This window comes from Crassostrea angulata, chromosome 7 (genome assembly GCF_025612915.1).
Source record: "Crassostrea angulata isolate pt1a10 chromosome 7, ASM2561291v2, whole genome shotgun sequence".
NCBI lineage: Eukaryota > Metazoa > Mollusca > Bivalvia > Ostreida > Ostreidae > Magallana > Magallana angulata.
In genome coordinates this window covers 27948852-27969074 of record NC_069117.1, presented here as the reverse complement: position 1 = coordinate 27969074, position 20223 = coordinate 27948852, and the positions used below count along the sequence as shown (strand labels likewise).

Below are 20223 nucleotides of genomic sequence, written 5' to 3'. Positions count from 1 at the left end.
ATTTAGGTGGATTCCAGACGGAATCCGTCTAATATCTCTTGTAAAGGCGGACAACAGAATACCGCCTAACAAAAGACGGAGTACGCTTTAACCAACAGGTGGATTCTGCTTTACATCTTAAGCGAACTTTACATTATAGGAGAAGAATTGAACATAGAAAATTTCTGTATGAGATTCATAAGCGGACTGTATCCAAATTCCGCTTTTCCTTCATACTTATTTATTTTCACAGTTTTTAGGGGGGAAATAACTAAGACAATTTTTCTTTGAAGTAAAATTTTATCATAGTTGGAAATAATAATTTGTTTAAGTTTGAACAACACTAAGACCTGAATGTTATTACTGAATATGTTTATTATATTACACATTTTTGCATTTTGTTTCTGTGTAAACATTGACTTCATGCAAGCCTTTTCGGACATTTTCAAATTTCATTTCTAAATCCAATTACACCTAAAATGATGCATGTAGTTTCAATGAAAGTCATCATATGAAGTTCCATGCAGGTATGTCAATCTATTGATTAAAATTAGTTCCTTGATCTAATTACCTTACTTCATTCAAAAAAATTGATTTCTCCTGTAATACTTCCAGTCTGCACTGATGACAAATGCTCCCTAGCAACCTAATTTGTATATAAAACTCTCAGACTGATGGCCTAAAACTAAATGGAATGGCGAGAGTTTAAATGGTCATTTCCTTGGTGACCAATAAATTCATCAAAACATTTGAAACCATTGAAATTTGGTGACTTTAAATGACTACTCTATTATTCTGATGCAAATTCAATCTAACCTTAAATGGCAACAATGGTCCATTTAAAACTAAACTTTACATAATAAATGATCATTCAACCCACAGGGTTGTCTTCTTTTGTGCTTAATCATTGTTGCACTCGTACAAAGAGCCATTAAATGTTTTTTATCATTCTTATATTGTACACTAGCTAGCTGTTATATTCAGAACTCCATCCATACTGGCGATATACATATATCTGTACTATATTTTAATTTTCACCTTATATTCAGCTGCATTGGGTCATAGAACAAATAAAGAATATTCTTCGCCACTGTTGATTTTTATATCTAAATTGAAGTAAAAATCAAGTGTACTCGGATCAAATGTGAATGTAGTAAATTAATGTATGGTAGTGATATTCACTCCCTTTAATATATTTTCTGAATTAAATATGTATAAAGATTGATTGGCAATATCCCTGTAATACCACAATTTGTCATGTCAATCTTTCTCTCGATCCATATTGTTTCACAACTCATTTCCGGTGATTTTTAAAACTGAAACAAATGTATTTATACCACAAATGCCCTATTTTTAAAGAGATGAGAATGTGAATTTTTATATCTATATCATTGTTTATGCTAAGACCATGGCAATGCATTTTGTTTTTTCTAAACATTTAAGCTCATCATTTTAGCAAGTGATAGAGATATATGATACAATTGCTAAAAACTATGCATAATACCGGTACATCATTCACAAACAATCAACAATTCGCCTATTAATACAAACGAGGTACCGCACACAACACTTTACTATAAGACTAAATGCTCATTCAAAATCGGTAATCCCAATGGTAATGAATTATTAATTAATTACCCAACAACTATAAACAAAAATTAATGAAGAATACACCACATATGATTATTTTTATTAATAATTGATTATTAGCATGTTTGAACACCATTCCATCATCTGAATGTTTAACAACTTGAAGGCATTTGCGCTTGCAAATCAATTCAAAACACTTCCAGCTTACACAGAACATATTGCAATAGCTTTCTATGTTCACACAAAAATTAACATATCAAATAGGATCCTTTTTTTTAATCCATTTGACTTTTGACATGTAACATTCATTAAACATCACAGACTTTAATCACATTTCCATTTTTCCATTGAACCTTTAATTAATACCAGTATCTGACCAACCATGAAATGCAAAAATTTCCAGATCAAAGGAAAAATTTACTTCAAAGAACAAAGCAATAAGCAAATATATTTCAAATCATCCTTTAAATATGTACCTTTTACTTAAATTTATGAATTTCTGAAGTTGTACCTATAATCAAAATGTTAGAGTCACTATATGAAACAAAAAAAACATAATACAATGTGTCAGTGGGTATTCAGGCTAGCGGCATAATGAACCTTCCAATGATCATGGTCTTCATGAAACCGAAGAGTCCTAAGGCTAGCTGACCAATATCAGCGAGTCTTTGGACTAATTTATAACAACAATCCATGATAATGACTTAGTTATAATATCACTTTCATTATAGCAGTTTCTAGCAACGGTGACAAACGGTGAAATTTGTATCGTAACACAAAACAGAATCAATACAGCAGTGAAAGGTTGTATTATTGCATGAATAGTTGCGGGTTTAAAAGACTGTAGCACTCCAAATAGCTAGTGTACAAAAAAATACCCGTGACCTAATGATCTGTAAATGCCTTTGTCATATAGAGATCAATATTGATGCCTTTCAGGTACAAAGCTAAGCCGCAAGGACGAAAAATTGTAGGCTGTTGACAAGCTACTATAAAAGATGGTTGCATATTAATCTTCAGAAATATTCTGCATACAGATCTCAAAAGAACAAGTTTAACGACACCTCCAAGCACCTTTGGGTTATCATTTTTTTTTATCACGAGCATCTCGATTTAGCAATACACACGTCTTATCGTTAAATCTCACCCTACTTACAAGTTCAATGAAATGAAAATTATGGCTTAAAAGATCCTGGTTTCGGAATAATTGTCAACATTCACACTGGCACAATGGCAAATTCCGCCTTCAGTGAAGCAACCAAGCCAGAAATTAAATATCCCAAATATCAGTCTGAACTCATCCCACTGATGAAGATGTCATCCCATAAAACCTGAGATTGTCATCCATGAGATAGAGGAAGCTATTTGTTTGTTTACCTATATAACCATAGCAACTAGACAGGTGACACAGATGAGCAATAATTGGAGATGTAGACTTTGTCACAGGTAAATAGGTGATGTCAATATGGACTTTTTTCACAGAGGTTGGTTACTTTAAATAAGTAATGATTGACAATCAGGGTATTGATTTTACATAGAAGAAAACATTGTAGTTTATAAAAACAGAATAACAGTACTCAATTTGATATCAAAATATAAATTTAAATAAAACTGATAGTTAAATCAAGGTTGAAAATGCTCTATGAAATGATAAGAGAGATTTAATTGGCATATACATGTACAGTCATTTTTTAACCTTATTTTTCAAGACAATGATTTTCAAATAATTGAATTGCAGGGATGTTTCCCAATAACAGTTCCTAATACATTTAGGGTACTTTGTTTTTATGTTGCCAGTTAAATAAAGGGTCCTATATAGCCACAGTGTCAACAAATGTAATGTTAATGAATATAAACTTATTATTATATTATAGCTTTATATTATAGCTATCTACAAGGAAACTATTTCAAGAGGGAAGATTCTGGAACACGAGAAGAACATTTTCCATTTTCGAATTTAATTTTGTTAAACTTGCGAATTTAATTTTGTTAAACTTGAACACCTTCAAAGTACAAGACTTTTTTACATTATATGATACAACCACAATATAAATTTGGTATAGAGAAATATGAGGAGGATACATATTAGATGTGTGGTTGGTACCTGCTCTACATATAGGGGACCAATAGCTATAGTAATAGAGCTTAATTGTGTTTCCAAACCCAACATTTACAATTTAATATATTAAATTTACTACTTATTGAAATAAAACTTGTCTTTCGATCATGCAATATTATTTTCATGGGATATCATTCAATATCCTGTAGTTCCCTCTAGATATCACATGGTCATTAAGTCCCTTATATGTATCCATTGACTGATGAGTATTTTGTTACATCAATAAAGTGCAAAAGATAAATTAAGAAAGATTTACATTCTCTGTAAAAATCTTACAAATATAGTGATTTTACTTATCATAATTCCAACATTTCAGTTGTTAGTGGGGTATTTTTTATTAATAAGTTATTTTGCAATAATTCATACATTATAGTCACACTACAGCAGACACCCATTTTCTTAATTATATTCAATTCCATGACTAAAAGATGAAGAATTTTATTTCATCCAAAATATTGCAGCAGACATCAACAGCTAGGACATAAGTGAATCAATATTTCAATAGATTTTCTGTCGCCACAGCGAGTCATTGATTGAAATCAAAGACACATTATTACAAGAGATTCTTGGGTAAAACCAGGTGATACAGTTTGTTTTATTACTGAGCAAGCTATTTCGATTATAAGTAGAACTCAAAGAAAGACAGCAATTCACAATCACCAGCAGCAGTTTGCAAAGACAAAATGAGTTGAGGCTTGCTTAGTATTTGTTTAATCAAGGTATTTAATTACAGAGAGAAACCATGGTAAATGAAAATAATAATCATTAATAAAGCATATAGCTGTCCATTTATAAATCATTGGGGAAAAGGGCATTGAAAACTTTCAATAATTAATATAAAACATTGAACTGAACAGTAGAAATATCACTTACCTGTTAAATTTGTATCTTTATGTATTGAATTTTTGAACAAGATCCAAACTCTAAAACAATGTCCCTTAATGGTTAATGATTCCTTCCAAGAAAAAAAATTCAAAAAATAAAATCCCAGAGTCCAATACGAAAAGAGATTTCAGTCCCCTAAAAAGAGAGTTTTCCAGCCCTCAATCTCGTGGCAGTTTCAATCTGTCACATGTATTGAAAACAGGCAAATGAGTTCTTGGTTACCATTAACTAAGCACACAAGCCCTGTTCAATCAAGCATGACGGTCTATATACAATGAACAGTTATGTACAAACAACTATGTAGACATTTAAAAATAATACCTAAGCCAATTCAGAACTTCTCTCTGTTGTGTGGGTTAAATAGAGCTAGCATTTGTTTGAACATGTCTTTGAAGATCTGGCTGGGCTGGAGCTGAGAAGGTTCTATTCAAGCAGCATGGGTCCTCACACTGTATGGGGTGTAAACTAATTAATGGTGGTATGGATATAATTAGCAAACTGTAATTTAAAAAAAAAAATTAATTATTCAAAAAATACAGGTACATGTCTTGATATTAAATTAAAAAGAAAAAAGATAAAAAAATTTATTTCACACACGAATTGGGTCTATGTGATTTGGGAGAATTTTTGTGAAACATATTGAGTATTTTAATTCAATAATTTATAAATCAAAATAATTTAGGCAAGAGTTTCCATTTTTACTTTAGACCAGTGCATTTATTTTTGCTTTTAAATTTTTTTTAAATAGAATCATTTTTATTTCAATAAAATCTGTTGCTATCATGCATTTAAAGGGGAATAACTCAATGAAATCTTCAGATAATGCTGCTTTGAGTGGATCATTTACAATGTTCTGAAGCGTAATAGAACATGAATGGGGTATATCATTCTTCCATTTCTTGTTCATGCAGTTCCAAAACTTTTTTATCCACTCTTTATTCACAAATTGTGGAAACTATACAACTTCTTTTGTAGTTGGGAATTTTTCCTCTTTTAATTAATAATGTTAAAGGAAGAGACTAATCTCAATTTCACATCAGCTTTCAAAAATAATTTCATTGTTTTCAATACCTTATACCACAAAGTATTAAAAAGGAGTTTAATCATTACAATTAGATGTTAGTTCAACTTGCTTACACTCCTTTGCGTAGCGAATAAGTAAGTGGATCCAGCATCTAATTTTGATTAGATTTAGAATTTAAGGACATTTGAGTAGAAAGAAATAATTTGAGAGAAACACCCAGCATATGGAATTTGCTGATAAGGAATTTCAACCCATAAGCTGCAACCAAGCGTCATTACTTGGATGTTCTATTTATAATATAGGTCAGTATCAATAGTATAACAAGAGGCCCAGGGGCCACATCGCTCACCTGAGCAACAATTGCCTTAGTTCTGATCAAATTAGCATTACAGTATCAAAATATCTTGACAACTGAGTACAGTAGATCTTGCTAAAAAAAAATTGAAAATCTGCCAATTTTTATCCACCTCTTATTTTTTAGTAAAGCCCCTTTTGTTGTTGTACCTGTAAGAAGATTTTTCTCTATTCCTATAAACCCCCCCCCCCCCTCCCCACTTCGAGGCCCCACTATTCTCTAGGGAATCATGGTTTCATCAAACTTAAATCTACCTTTAATCTCATAACCTGTGCTTTCACACTAAGTACTGAGTTTTGGACCGAAAACTTTCCCAGAATATTTTTAAGGATTGTAAAACTTGATCCCCCAATTGTGGCCTCACCCTAACCCCTGGGACCATGATTTGAACAAACTTGAATCAACACTTCCTGAGGATGTTTCCATTTTAATTTGAGTTTTTCTGGCCTAATAGTTTTTGAGAAGACATTTTTTAAAGATTTTCTCTATATATTCCTATGTAAAACTTGATCCCCCAATTGTTGCCCCACCCTACCCCCGGGGACCATTATTTGAACAAATTTGAATCTACACTTCCTGAGAATGCTTCCATTTTAATTTGAGCTTTTCTGGCCAAATAGTTTTTGAGAAGAAGATTTTTAAAGATTTTCTCTATATATTCCTATGTAAAACTTGATCCCCCAATTGTGGCCCCACCCTACCACCGGGGACCGAGGTATGTCCAATGCACGATGTTTTATCAATATTGTCGACATCGCAATGATGGCCAATACCGAGTAGACAGTGTGTTAATATCATAGTAGCATAATCATTAAATTTGCATTTGCAGCGTACCATTTATATCCTGTTTACATTTTCGACATCGCAATGTTGACCAACATCAAGTCGACATTGTGTCCACATCGTGTGTCTTGTTTCCTGTTTACATCGTCGACATCGTTGACATCGCAATGTTAATCGATATCGGGTCGACATCGTGTCTACATCGTACCTCTTATATCGTGTCTACATCGTCGACATCATCGATATCGCAATGTTGATCGACATTGAGTCGATATCGTGTAAACATCGAGTGCCTTCTTTTCTGTTTACACCGTCGACATTTCAGTGTTGATCAACATCGTGTAGACTTCGTGTCTATATCGTACCTCCTATAACCTGTTTACACCGTCAACATCGTCGACATCGTAATGTTGATCGACATCGTGTAGACATTGTGTCCACATCGTACCTCTTATATCCTGTTTACATCGTCGACATTGTCGTAATGATGACCAACATCGACCAACATCGAGTCGACATCGAGTCTACATCGTGGTCCTTCTTTCCTGTTAACATCATCGACTTCGCAATGTTGATCGACATCGAATTAACATCGTGTCTACATCGTATCTCTTATATCCTGTTTACATCGTCGACATTGTCGATATCGCAATATTAAACAACATCGAGTCAACATCGCAATGTTGATCGACATCGAGTCAACATCGTGACTACATCGTATCTCTTATATCCTGTTTACATCGTCGACATCGCAATGTTGATTGACATCGAGGCAACATCGTGTCTACATCGTTTCTCTTATACCCTGTTTACATAGTCGACATTGTCAATATCGCAATGATGACCAACATGGTGGTATTCTATATGTCTTACATTGTACATTTCTACTTGCGATGTAGACAATGTAAATTCGATATTGGTTCAACATAGTCGACATTGCGATGTCGACAATGTCGACGATGTTAATAGCAAAGAAATATCGGCAATGTTGACGATGTAGACTCGATATCCGTTCAACATTGTCAACGTGGCGATGTCGACAATGTCGACGATGTAAACGGCAAAGAAATATCGACAATGTTGACAATGTAAAATCGATGTCGTATCAATATTGTATACATCGCGATGTTGACGATATCGAAAAAGAAATATGTATTGGACATGAATGCGGGGACCATGATTTGAACAAACTTGAATCTACACTACCTGATGATGCCTCCACTCAAAGTTAAGCTTTCCTGGCCTAATAGTTTTTGAGAAGAAAATTTTTAAAGATTTTCTCTATATATTCCTATGTAAAACTTGATCCCCCCAATTGTGGCCCCACCCTACCCCCGGGGACCATGATTTGAACAAACTTGAATCAACACTTCCTGAGGATGCTTCCATTTTAATTTGAGCTTTTCTGGCCTAATAGTTTTTGAGAAGAAAATTTTTAAAAGATTTTCTCTTTATATTCCTATGTAAAACTTGATCCCCCAATTGTGGCCCCACCCTACCCCCGGGGACCATGATTTGAACAAACTTGAATCTACACTACATGAGGATGCTTCCATTTTAATTTGAGCTTTTCTGGCCAAATAGTTTTTGAGAAGAAGATTTTTAAAGATTTTCTCTATATATTCCTATGTAAAACTTGATCCCCCAATTGTGGCCCCACCCTACCCCCGGGGACCATGATTTGAACAAACTTGAATCTAAACTACCTGATGATGCCTCTACTCAAAGTTAAGCTTTCCTGACCTAATAGTTTTTGAGAAGAAAATTTTTAAAGATTTTCTCTATATATTCCTATGTAAAACTTGATCCCCCCAATTGTGGCCCCACCCTACCCCCGGGGACCATTATTTGAACAAATTTGAATCAACACTTCCTTAGGATGGTTCCATTTTAATTTGAGCTTTTCTGGCCTAATAGTTTTTAAAAGAAATTTCTTAAAAGATTTTATCTATATATTCCTATGTAAAACTTGATCTCCCCAATTGTGGCCCCACCCTACCCCCGGGGACCATGATTTGAACAAATTTGAATCTACACTTCCTGAGAATGCTTCCATTTTAATTTGAGCTTTTCTGGCCTAATAGTTTTTGAGAAGAAGATTTTTAAAGATTTTCTCTATATATTCCTATGTAAAACTTGATCCCCCAATTGTGGCCCCACCCTACCCCCGGGGACCATGATTTGAACAAACTTGAATCTACACTACCTGATGATGCCTCCACTCAAAGTTAAGCTTTCCTGGCCTAATAGTTTTTGAGAAGAAAATTTTTAAAGATTTTCTCTATATATTCCTATGTAAAACTTGATCCCCCCAATTGTGGCCCCACCCTACCCCCGGGGACCATGATTTGAACAAACTTGAATCAACACTTCCTGAGGATGCTTCCATTTTAATTTGAGCTTTTCTGGCCAAATAGTTTTTGAGAAGAAAATTTTTAAAGATTTTCTCTATATATTCCTATGTAAAACTTGATCCCCCAATTGTGGCCCCACCCTACCCCTGGGGACCATGATTTGAACAAACTTGAATCTACACTTCCTGAGGATGCTTCCATTTTAATTTGAGCTCTTCTGGCCAAATAGTTTTTGAGAAGAAGATTTTTAAAGATTTTCCCTATATATTCCTATGTAAAACTTGATCCCCCAATTGTGGCCCCACCCTTCCCCCGGGGACCATGATTTGAACAAATTTGAATCTACACTACATAAGGATGCTCCCATTTCAATTTGAATCTTTCTGGCCTGATAGTTTTTGAGAAGAAAATTTTTAAAGATTTTCTCTATATATTCCTATGTAAAACTTGATCCCCCAATTGTGGCCCCACCCTACCCCCGGGGACCTTGATTTGAACAAACTTGAATTTACACTACCTGATGATGCCTCCACACAAGTTTAAGCTTTACTGGCCTAATAGTTTTTGAGGAGAAGATTTTTGAAAAATACCAACAAATTTTCAATAATTCTCAATTATCTCCCCTTTAAAAAAGGCATGGCCCTTCATTTAAACAAACTTGAATCCCCTTCACCTAGTGGTGCTTTGTGCCAAATTTGGTTGAAATCTGCCCAGTGGTTCTTGAGAAGAAGATGAAAATGTGAAAAGTTTACAACGACGACAACAACGACAACGACAACGACGACAGACAACGGACAAATTGTGATCAGAAAAGCTCACTTGAGCCTTTGGCTCAGGTGAGCTAAAAACTACATTTGTACATTGCATATCTATACCACACATGTACAACAGTAAGTATAAATCAAAACATATTTTTCAAACTGGATGCAAACATTTACCTGTAGGTGGGTTTTAATCCATATTCAATGATCTTTTAAAATCCTTAGCAAAAGATTAGCCTGTAGGAAGAGCAACTTTACAAAACAAGTTATAATGAATCAATGTGAACCTGAAAAAAAATATTTGTGAAGTAGTTGAAATTTCATACAACAGAATATTCAGAAAATAGCTAGCAGGTATACTTACAAGTATATTCTAAAGTTTCCATTGATGACAAATGATAAAACGATGAACAGAAATATTCAGTAGCATAAATAACCTAAAATATTATTACATGTATACATATGCATATCTGAAAAAAAAATGTCAAAATGAATATGGGAATAAATTTCTGGAAAAAAAATTCCCCATATACGTGTAACCATTATGAATCATTGGGATGTCTATACGTTGTTATATAGAGGGTTGGGTGAGGGCAAGTGAATGTGCATTTCAAGCAGCGCATGCATGCACGTGTACCAGTGTGATTACCCAGCACATCATTCTGATAGCACCCTTCTCTTAGAACATAAACCGTTCGTGGGTATAGTGACCCAGCGGGTTTTGTGTTCTATAAGAAGGAAAATCAAACACGTCATAAATTCAAACACAGTGATTTCACACGCAAACACAAGGTTAGAAGTTAATAGCATACGTGAAAATTATAAATTGTCATCTACATATTGTATTTATAAAGAATAAATGCAACAGTTGAAATATTCGTTTCCAAAAATTCTATATTTAAACTTAAACTTTATGCATGATATTAGGCCGTCATAAGTGTTTCGACTACTTACTTCCGGTGACGGTGAGTAACGTCATACCGCTGTTCCCCGTGCCCGCGTTGTTTGTTGCCGAACACTGATAGGTGGTTGCATCGCTGAGAGCTACGTTTGTAATTGTCAAATTAGGATTACTAACGGTGGATCCAAAGTACCGGACATTATCAATGGCCACTAGACTGTACACGCCATTGACAAATCTGCTCCAGGAGACCCTCGTCGCGGGCGGCAATGCTGACACGATTCTACACCCTAACGTCACTGCTTGCCCTACTTCAATAGTGTAACTGGTATTCAGAATCCGAAGGATTGGAATTTCTGGAGATAACACAAAATATTTTACTATCATTTCTACGCAGAAATTAGGCCTATTGCTTTTTGTGTACAATTCATAGGCGTCGGAACCGGGGGGGGGGGGGGAGGGGGCTTAGCCCACTTTTTTAGCAAAGTTAGACAAATAGGCAAATAGCATCATAGAGGGTTCAGCCCCCCCCCCCCCCCCCCTTTTTCTAGCAGCAAAGAAAATTGTCCCTAAAATTACCTTGAAAGAGTGAGAAGTTGTAGTCACATGCATACTAGCCCCCCCCCCCCACCCCCACGGATTAGGAATTCATGTTTTGGGAAAGAAAAAATTTTGGTAGGTAAGATTTTTTTGGGGAAGTATAGGTATACAGGTATACTCCCCCCCCCCCCACGGATAAGGATTTTTATGATTTTGGGAATTAGTTTTTTTTCTCAATATTTCTGAGGATTAGTCTAACCCCCCACTTTCAATTTGCTTCCGACGCCAGTGCAATTATTTTATTTCGAGGCCCTTATTATTGCTTACGTTGGACAGAGATGAGAACGTTGGTCGATTTTGTGATGTTTGGTACGGATCCCCCTGGCGCTGTGAGTTGGGTCGTCACACAGAACAGTATATTCCCGTTATCAGCAGTGATGGGGGTCCAGCTCAGCACGCTCACTTTGGTCAATGTGCTATCCGAATTCGTAGTCGTGCTCTCTGAGATCCGGAATGTCCGACCTGACACTCCCTGTGAAAGATCTTGAGAAGTTCCGAAAGACGTTCCAAGTCTCCATACTATGTTTACCACTGGGTAGCCGTTAGCAGCAGTGCATGTGTGGTTGTAATTTTTATTTGCATCAAGCGCTGTTGCAGCAGTTGGACCACTGATGATGGGGTTATCCGCTGGAACTGTAACGTAAAAAGTAATCTTAAGTAACGTCAACCGTTTATGGGTTTGTGCACTACAGTAAAGTGTTCTTCATTAATTAATTGATTTTACTCAATACGTGTACATATATAGATGTGCTATTACAAATGGTATATACAACTATTTACCGTATACTTCTATCCTCAGCGAGCGCGTGAGTTCAGATGTCAGTAAGGAACTGTTGACCTTGCAGATATAAGATACAGCATTATCCGACCTTGACACTTGGAAAGTATAGTTGTTATAGGTGGCGGTGGTGGAGCCTACCGTGAACACACCGTCTCCATTTCCGTTTGGACTGCTTCCGGGGTCCACCAGCTGAGTATTTTTGTACCACCGAACGGTGGGCAGGGGGTTACCTCCGTACGACGTACATGTCAAGGTCACAGTATCGCCCTCGTTTTTGGCATCGATTATGCTGAGTATTGGATTTCCAGGAAGGGCTATTCAAGCAAAAAAAATTATGTTTACCCCATAATTTATCACAACTCTGTTTAAATTAATTTCAACAAAGCTTTTTGAAAATAACGAGTTTTTAAAATGCCAAAATTGTTACTTTATAGATTTTGTAAAAGGGACTCTTAAAAATGGTAGTGTGGAGTGAAAAAAAATATTTATTCAGCCTTACATGTTTGAGTGCGAATCTCTGGAAACAACGAAACGAATACCATGAACAGAGTGAGGCGTAGTGAGAAACCCTGTCTGACGGCCACTGTCCCGATCCTGTCGAAACTAATTGAAATCATTTTCACCATCTACAGAGTGCTCCGAGTCGTTTCATTCCTGTATAAATAGGTAAAAATATTTCTTCTATATGCTTCTTATCGTTGTGATTTTGTTAGATAAGTATGCCTACTGATAAAAAAAAAATTTACATGTCGACAATATTGCCAGGTCTTGGTGTCAGTAAGTAAGATTCAATATACATAGAGATCTACCTAAATTTGATAAATAATCGTAAATTAAATCTTGAAGGTAATTTAAGTCTATGCATCGTGTTAACATGTGAATTATTTTACAGCTAAAACAACGAAAAAGTTTTCCTCTGATTTTTAAAACGTAATTTGTAATCGGCTTCTGATTAAGAGATTATTGACTAACAAATTGTAATGCAACAACCCTTTAAATCTGTGTATTAATACGCTATATTATGCTTGTGGAATACTAACTTAACATATTATAGGTAATCAGTTTATAATTAAATGTAAGACTGGGTATGGGGGAAATTCTGTAAGTGTTTGAAATACATTAATGCGATCAGCGGCCGTTCACTTTAAAGTAGGGGTTTATGCTAGGAATGCCGTGGAATGTTCACATGGACATGTTACATAACAAAACAGTAAAAAACTCTCTCTCTCTCTCTCTCTCTCTCTCTCTCTCTCTCTCTCTCTCTCTCTCTCTCTCTCTCTCAGATGATGCTATTACTTTGACCGATTTAAACCAAAACCGAAAAGGGCCGTTTAATAGCTATACAACTGTATTTAGATAAAGATCAATGTTGTCCTAAAATTAAAGATATTGTTTTAAAGTCGCCAGATCCTCGAAAAACGGATCAAGAGGTACGATTTAAAGGCGTTTTACAGGAACTGGCTACTGGCTATTTCCTACACGCAAAAACGGTTGAACTGGAATTCAAGTTCTACGTGTTGAATATGTTCCCCAGTAGGCTTCTGCTATATAGAAAATTTTACGATTTGTTTGTAGATCTAAAACAGTATGAATGATCTTTAAATGTACAGAGGAACTGGCTATTAAAATACGATCCTAGGGCTTTAAAACCAACAAATTAAATATCTTAACAATTTGATAACATTTGATATAACGGAGCCATTTGAAACCAATGGCAATCTGACATCAAAAAGTACTTAATAGTTACTTTTCGCGGACGGAAGAACAAATATTTAACTTCTATAAATATGGCTTTGGTTTGAGGATCCTTGAATGTTTTCAATTAATACTCAACATCACATAATATCACTTTGTTAATCACAGTCTGTCTATATTACGTATTCATTTTTAGGGGGGTGTACGAGCGGTCACTATCAAGTGTCCGTTCTGTTAACATTTAGTAAAGCTGAGCTCTGCTTATATAAGACACACATCCTATATTGCATGTAAAATGTTTTAAACAAAATATATGCAGCCTAGCGCAAGGATTATGATTAGTATTGACTTGAGTGCTAGGTTGCCGAAGAGAACCAGGGCGTTCAAATGCCTATGAATGGAAAAATAGGCCAAACACAACCAAACTACAAGCTTCGGGTTAGAGGACAACTGATCAAGGCGTTCAAAAGTCTTGTGACAAATAACGAACGAATTAACATGTAGATCAACGCTTGAAATCCAAGGAAGAGTTTATGGTGGATCTAAACAATTGGCTGTTATATGAACATGAACGACATCGAATTTTGCAGATACTGAACAATATTGAAGACTCTGCTGTGGTACCGGTTACATGGTTACTACATGTATCTGACAGATTTCCTAATGGTTTATGTGTATTTGAAACAACATAGGCATAGGGGAAAATGTTTATTGGTCTTGTATATGTCAAGAAAATTGTTGTCATGTGGTATGTCTTGTATTTTAATTCCCCACGTAATTTCGGTCAAAATTGCAAGATGAAGTGGCCAATAAATATACGTATAGGTTTATATTTTATTAGAGAAGATCTTAATCTAAGAAAACATATTTCACGTCAATAAATATCATTGAATGAAAAGCCATTGAAGTTTCTTTTGTTGTTCTTTTGTACAGTTATCGACCTTTAAATGCATCGATTAGACCTCGATACGCTGTCACTTCGGGACTTTATTATCGTGGTAATTTATATCTTTTTCAGTTTAAACCACATAATCACGTTGGGATATTACACATGTGTTAAATGCTTACATTTTAGCGTCAAATAAAATAACAACTTATTTTTAATAATAATGTTAAGTAAAACAAAAAATAATGCAAAATTTAGTTAATTGCAGGGTTGAGTAGCAAAAGAACAGGCCCCGGGCCCTTAAACTCAGACGAGCTCCCTCTCTCTCTAGATCTTAGTCTCACTTTTCCACTATATAAGAAAGACTGAGATCAAAAGTGGACTCGTCCAAGTTTTACGGCCCCGGGCTTGGATATACAATTTACAAGTTTGAATCAAATCTATATCCATGAGATGAGAAAGACACTCACGTTCTTCGAATATATGTAACCAATCATATTAGTGTAAAAATCCATCTACCAGGGTCCAATAGGAATCCTTTTAAGCTCTTCAACTACAGTTATACCAGTATATTGCACCCATACACACGCCTTCCCACAACCAAACCAATATAGCCCTATTTTACTTCCCCCTACTCAGAACGTTTAACACTTAACATGCAGATTATTTTTAAAATTGTCAATAAGTGTGCATAGTGTACAGATACACGAATGTGCGAAGACGAAAATTGACACTAAAATCAATTTAAAGGAATGCCTCCTGCATAATAGCCCGCTACATGTACATAAAATGCGTTGCATTTCTTTGTTGCTAGTATCCATTGCAGCATTGTTAAAAATTCAAACACTGATCGGATCAATTTTATTCTAGTTTGTTATGCAGTCTTAGACTGTGCAGTAATATCATTCAGGACAAAGCTATAGATGATTTTTCTACATTTTTATTCGAAAACGATTTTACTTTGCACACTAAATCCTATCAAAATATTTCATTCGGAATGGGGTGGTGAAGAAATTACCAAATCTAGAAGGAGACTTCGTGTGTACCAGTATTTTGTTATGTGTATTCGGAATCTAACCTTACTTTCTGTTTTAAACTCATAAACCTTTACGGTTCAGATAAAAAATGTACATTTACACGTCTATAAAGTTTACTCATCTTTAGTCCAGTGATGGTATACAGTCAAACTTCGTTGTCTCGAACTAGATGGGACTGAGTTATCCGAGTACTTGTGATATCTAGGGTAAAATACTTAAAGAATAAGTGGTTGGGACTTACAAATCACTTCGACATATCCATTTTATTCGAGATATAAGTGTTCGGGATATCGAAGCTCAACTGTAGTTAAACATACGTGAACGTCAATCAATAGTGGAATTTACTAGTATCCGCTTGGTACCCCCCCCCCCCCACCCACCCACACCCATCCTCCTCTATCATACAACCGAATGTATTTTATCAATAATCCAACCAATCAGATTGGTTAGAATCACTTCAGTTCTTATCAATCGTACCTACTCGGCCATTTCCGGCACTGCAAATTTAATCGCTTACGGAAAAGGGCGAGCGTGATCCGAATGCACTTATTATTATCGACTTATGTAGTTCATAAATGTTGCATGGTTTGACAACTAAAAAGAAGCTAAATGTATTCATACATTGTATAAGCCAACGCTTATGTTATGTATAAAACCATCTAACACAAGCTTTTCAATTTTGATAATGACATGCGAGTTCAACAATGGGCTCAGCATACCTGTTGATATCTAGACTAGGTCTCCTAATCGATCTTTATTTACGCGATTTATTCAAATTAAGAATCACAGATTAATTAAAGAATTCTTATGTTAAGATTTAATCGATAATTCATTCGATATACTAGTACGATTTACTTCGTTCATTAGTGCAACTGATGAATAAAGTAGTGAGTGTCTTTGGTCACAGAGGTCATCAAAGACCATCCTGTCTCAAGGGTGTTAACATCAAATGAGTACTTTCTCATTTGTCTTTAGAAAACTGATTAGCACAAAATAGTCTATTAAATAATACCGATCATTTATGAATAAACAAGACGAACGACAATTTCAAATGGAATTCGCCCGCGTATAAAAATCCGACCATAAAACACCAAAGAGCCAAATCTACATTCGCCAATAAAATGTCTGTTGTCGAGACTGCATGAAAATTTTGACTGACGTACTTCAGAGGAGACATTAGTCAAAAGTTTTCAGTCTCGACGATTCTCGATTACTAGTAGATTATTTTTTTTATCCTGTTTTATCTTGTTTGCATACAGTAAATCTACGAATTCCAGATTTGTTGAAGACATGCATAAAGTTGCTAGCTGTACTTGCATAGCTGTTCTGTGTGAACAAGTGTAGTGAGCTTCTCCAGAGACTCGGCTACATATCATAGTTTATTGCAGGTCACACCGTCTTTAGTTATACCACTATCCTTACAGTTGATTTAAAACCAATTTTTTTTTTTTAAATAAGCTGGTTTGATGTTGAACTAATTGTTTTTTATCCTCATTATCTGATCCCCAATTTTTGAATTTAAATTCCGGTGCAATGTATCAAACCGAACATCTTTAATAAGATAAGCTGGGTTTTTGTCTTATATGTGTTGTTGTTTTGTTTATTGGCATTTTTTACGTATTATTTGAGATTTGTATACTTAAAAAGATAAAATCTTTATTGCCTGACACAAATCCGGAATGAATATATGTGACACGTCTGTTTTCTTGTAAGGCTAAGCAGCTGATATGTCAACGATACAGTCAATATATCTAAACTATATCTAGTCTTTAACAAACAAGAGGTTGAAATAAAAGATTATATGAAAAAAGGAGTGTTAAGTTTGATTTCTTAGTTGAAGAAATTGTGAATAATATAATTATGTTCGTGCGAATATCTTTAACAACTAAATCTACTTTATATATATACATCTCAAAAAGTTTGTAAACCTCTTTACTCATTTGAGAATTAAAGGGCTTGCACATTAATAAACTTATCAAATGAAATCTACACGTTTTGTAGATTAGATTACTGTAGTAATTAGACACTTGCATGCCATGGTATTTTTCGTCGTATACATGTATTATGTTGTTTCTTACCTTTTAAATAATTTTGAAGGCATTTTCTTATCTTTTCTTATCGTGGAGTTTGATAATTTGAGTTGAAGACTACTGTTAATGATACGATTGTACATGGGCGCGAACTAATCTAGTCAAAACTATGCATGTTTTACGTCAGGGTAAAGAGAAAGAACTCTTACTAACATTTGTCTTACACCAATACTACTGTCTAATAATCGAAGAACTCATGAATTAGCATTAATTAACGAATGAGAACACATTTCTTTCACATGGCTTTCTCGATTTGGATCTTTGTCACCTGCCAAACTCAAACTTGTAACCAGTATCTATCCATATTCGTTTGCCTAACTACTGAATCAAGCGTGAGCTTTGACATTAGGAATTTGAAGGGAACGAGGAGGGGATACTGAGACAGTCTTTGGAACATCCTACGCCATTATAGCATTCCATCTCAACTGGTCCACCTGATCAAGAGCTTCTATCACAATATCAGATGCTTAGTAGGACACAACAACATCTTTACAATGTTAAAACCGGGGTCAGACCAGGATGTGTGACGTCTGCATTACTGTTCAAGTTGGTCATCGATTGGGTCATGCGAAAGACAACAGAAAACTCTCAAAGAGGGTTCCGCTTGTGCCTTTTCTCAACTTTATAGGATCTGAACATTGCGGGTGACCTTGTGCTGCTGTCTCACATACACCTTCATAACCAAGAAAAGACCAACAGGCTGCAAGCAGACGGACAACAGGTTGGCCTACGTATAAGTACAAAGAAAACAGAGACAATGACACTTATGTGGAAGTGTCTGCTAATGGTAAGATCAGGGAATAAGAACTACACCAGATAGACAACTTCATAAACCTGGGAATATAGCATCAAAACACCAGAGGGCGTTATAAAGGAGGACATATACAGCAGACTGGGCAAGGCCATGGGAGTATTTACGGACATGGACAACGTCTGGAGCTCTGCCCAATATAGAACCAGCACCAAGCTGAAACTTTACCAGAGCTGTGTTGTGTCCACACTCCTGTATGGATCAGAATGTTGGAGAATAGCAGAGACAGACTTCTCCAAATTACGATCATTCCATACGACATGCCTTTGCAGAGTACTCAGAATTTTCTGGCCAGAGAAAAACCACAAATGAAGAACTACTAAGGAGATGCAACCAAGAGGACACCGGGACCATCTTTAAGAAACGCCAATGGAGATAGATAGGATATGTTCTACGAAAAGACCCTCGGTCAACAACGAGAGCAGCTCTACACTGGACCTCAGAAGGCAAGAAAGAGGGGAGGAGACCAAGAACATCGTGGAGAAGGACAGTCGAGAGCGAGCTTAACGATCAATAACAATTAAACTGGCCCAGGATAGGCAGGGGTAGAGGAAGTTTGTTGCTGCCCTACACACCACAGTGTGTAAAGGACAATGATGAGGAATATAAGTTGTATTTCACCAATCCTTTAACCAATGTTTCACAAATTGTACAACATCCGGAAATCTTCTCGGATCTGCAAACCTTCAACTCCAGCTTATCATAAGTACCGGGTATTAATAACCAATAACTCGTATTCAATGCAAAAGGAAGCATTTTTTTCTTTGACGTCTTCATAGGACCGGTTTTTTTTTCAAATACATGTAATGGGACATTATGGCCAATATAAGGCATCTTGTTCTTAAGTTCTTTCCATATAAATTACACTGAAGTTTAGGTCCGTTAATATTGCATGGCCTTTGATTGTACTTTCTTTTTCTTCACACATGTACATTGGTTTTCACATTATAAGCACTTTCTTTTTACTTTTTTTTGCATTAACTTTTTGCAGCATTCCTTTTGTTCCCTTGACTATCTATTGTATTTAAAACCAAAATGCTTTTTCCGGATAATTTAAGAATATCTCCTTATTTCGAATTATTGTTTTAGCACAACAGTTTCTTTATATTAAAAGATGTCGTCGACTTACCATTTCAATCTCTATACAAAACGCTGGCCCTTGACCAATAGTTAAGGTTCCAAATTTACGAAAATTGACCAAATTGGTTTCTGTTAGTAAAGGAATCCACAGAATTCAAACCATGCACTCGCGTTCCTGGTAACCATACACCCCTAGCAGATACACAGAACAACCTGAATAGGAGCGAAGCAATACACAAGACATTTAAAACAATGAATGTATCTATTGTCAGAAATGTCTTTTATTGTCTAGAAAAGAGCTGCCAATCGTCAGGGTATGTTCAATGGGTGTATGAAAAGTGCACACGTTCGTAACAGTTTGGTACATTGCAGAATGAAACAACCAAAATTATATAATTTTTCAGTTATATTAAGATTTATTAGTACAAAGTTTGATCATTGATAATTTTCTGTTTTGCAAATGCTCACAATCGTAAATCATTTTCTTGTTCA

The 20223-nt window shown here is 35.5% G+C and overlaps 2 protein-coding genes across 4 annotated transcripts in view; both read right to left on the bottom strand.

Moving 5' to 3' along the window:
• Positions 1 to 10098, bottom strand: part of LOC128156302 (hemicentin-1-like) — a 57790-nt gene extending 47692 nt beyond the window's left edge. Inside the window, exons 1-3 of one of the 3 annotated variants that reach the window (XM_052818384.1) lie at positions 10028 to 10098; positions 4895 to 5071; positions 4562 to 4708 (exon numbers count right to left, since the gene is read on the bottom strand). The gene's annotated coding sequence lies outside the window, so the exon portion shown is untranslated. Of the gene's footprint in view, positions 1 to 4561; positions 4837 to 4894; positions 5072 to 10027 lie in introns of those variants that run through there. The other 2 variants (XM_052818385.1, XM_052818386.1) reach the window with 2 other exon arrangements.
• Positions 10099 to 10111: 13 nt separating this feature from the next.
• Positions 10112 to 19950, bottom strand: LOC128156304 (vascular cell adhesion protein 1-like). The gene is made up of 6 exons (XM_052818387.1): positions 19781 to 19950; positions 12632 to 12786; positions 12132 to 12446; positions 11619 to 11984; positions 10805 to 11107; positions 10112 to 10137 (listed from the first exon to the last, which is right to left on the bottom strand). Exons 2-6 carry the CDS (start codon positions 12756 to 12758, stop codon positions 10127 to 10129), a joined length of 1122 nt encoding a protein of 373 aa, XP_052674347.1. The 5' UTR covers positions 12759 to 12786; positions 19781 to 19950; the 3' UTR covers positions 10112 to 10126.
• Between the last annotated feature and the right edge of the window lie 273 nt (positions 19951 to 20223).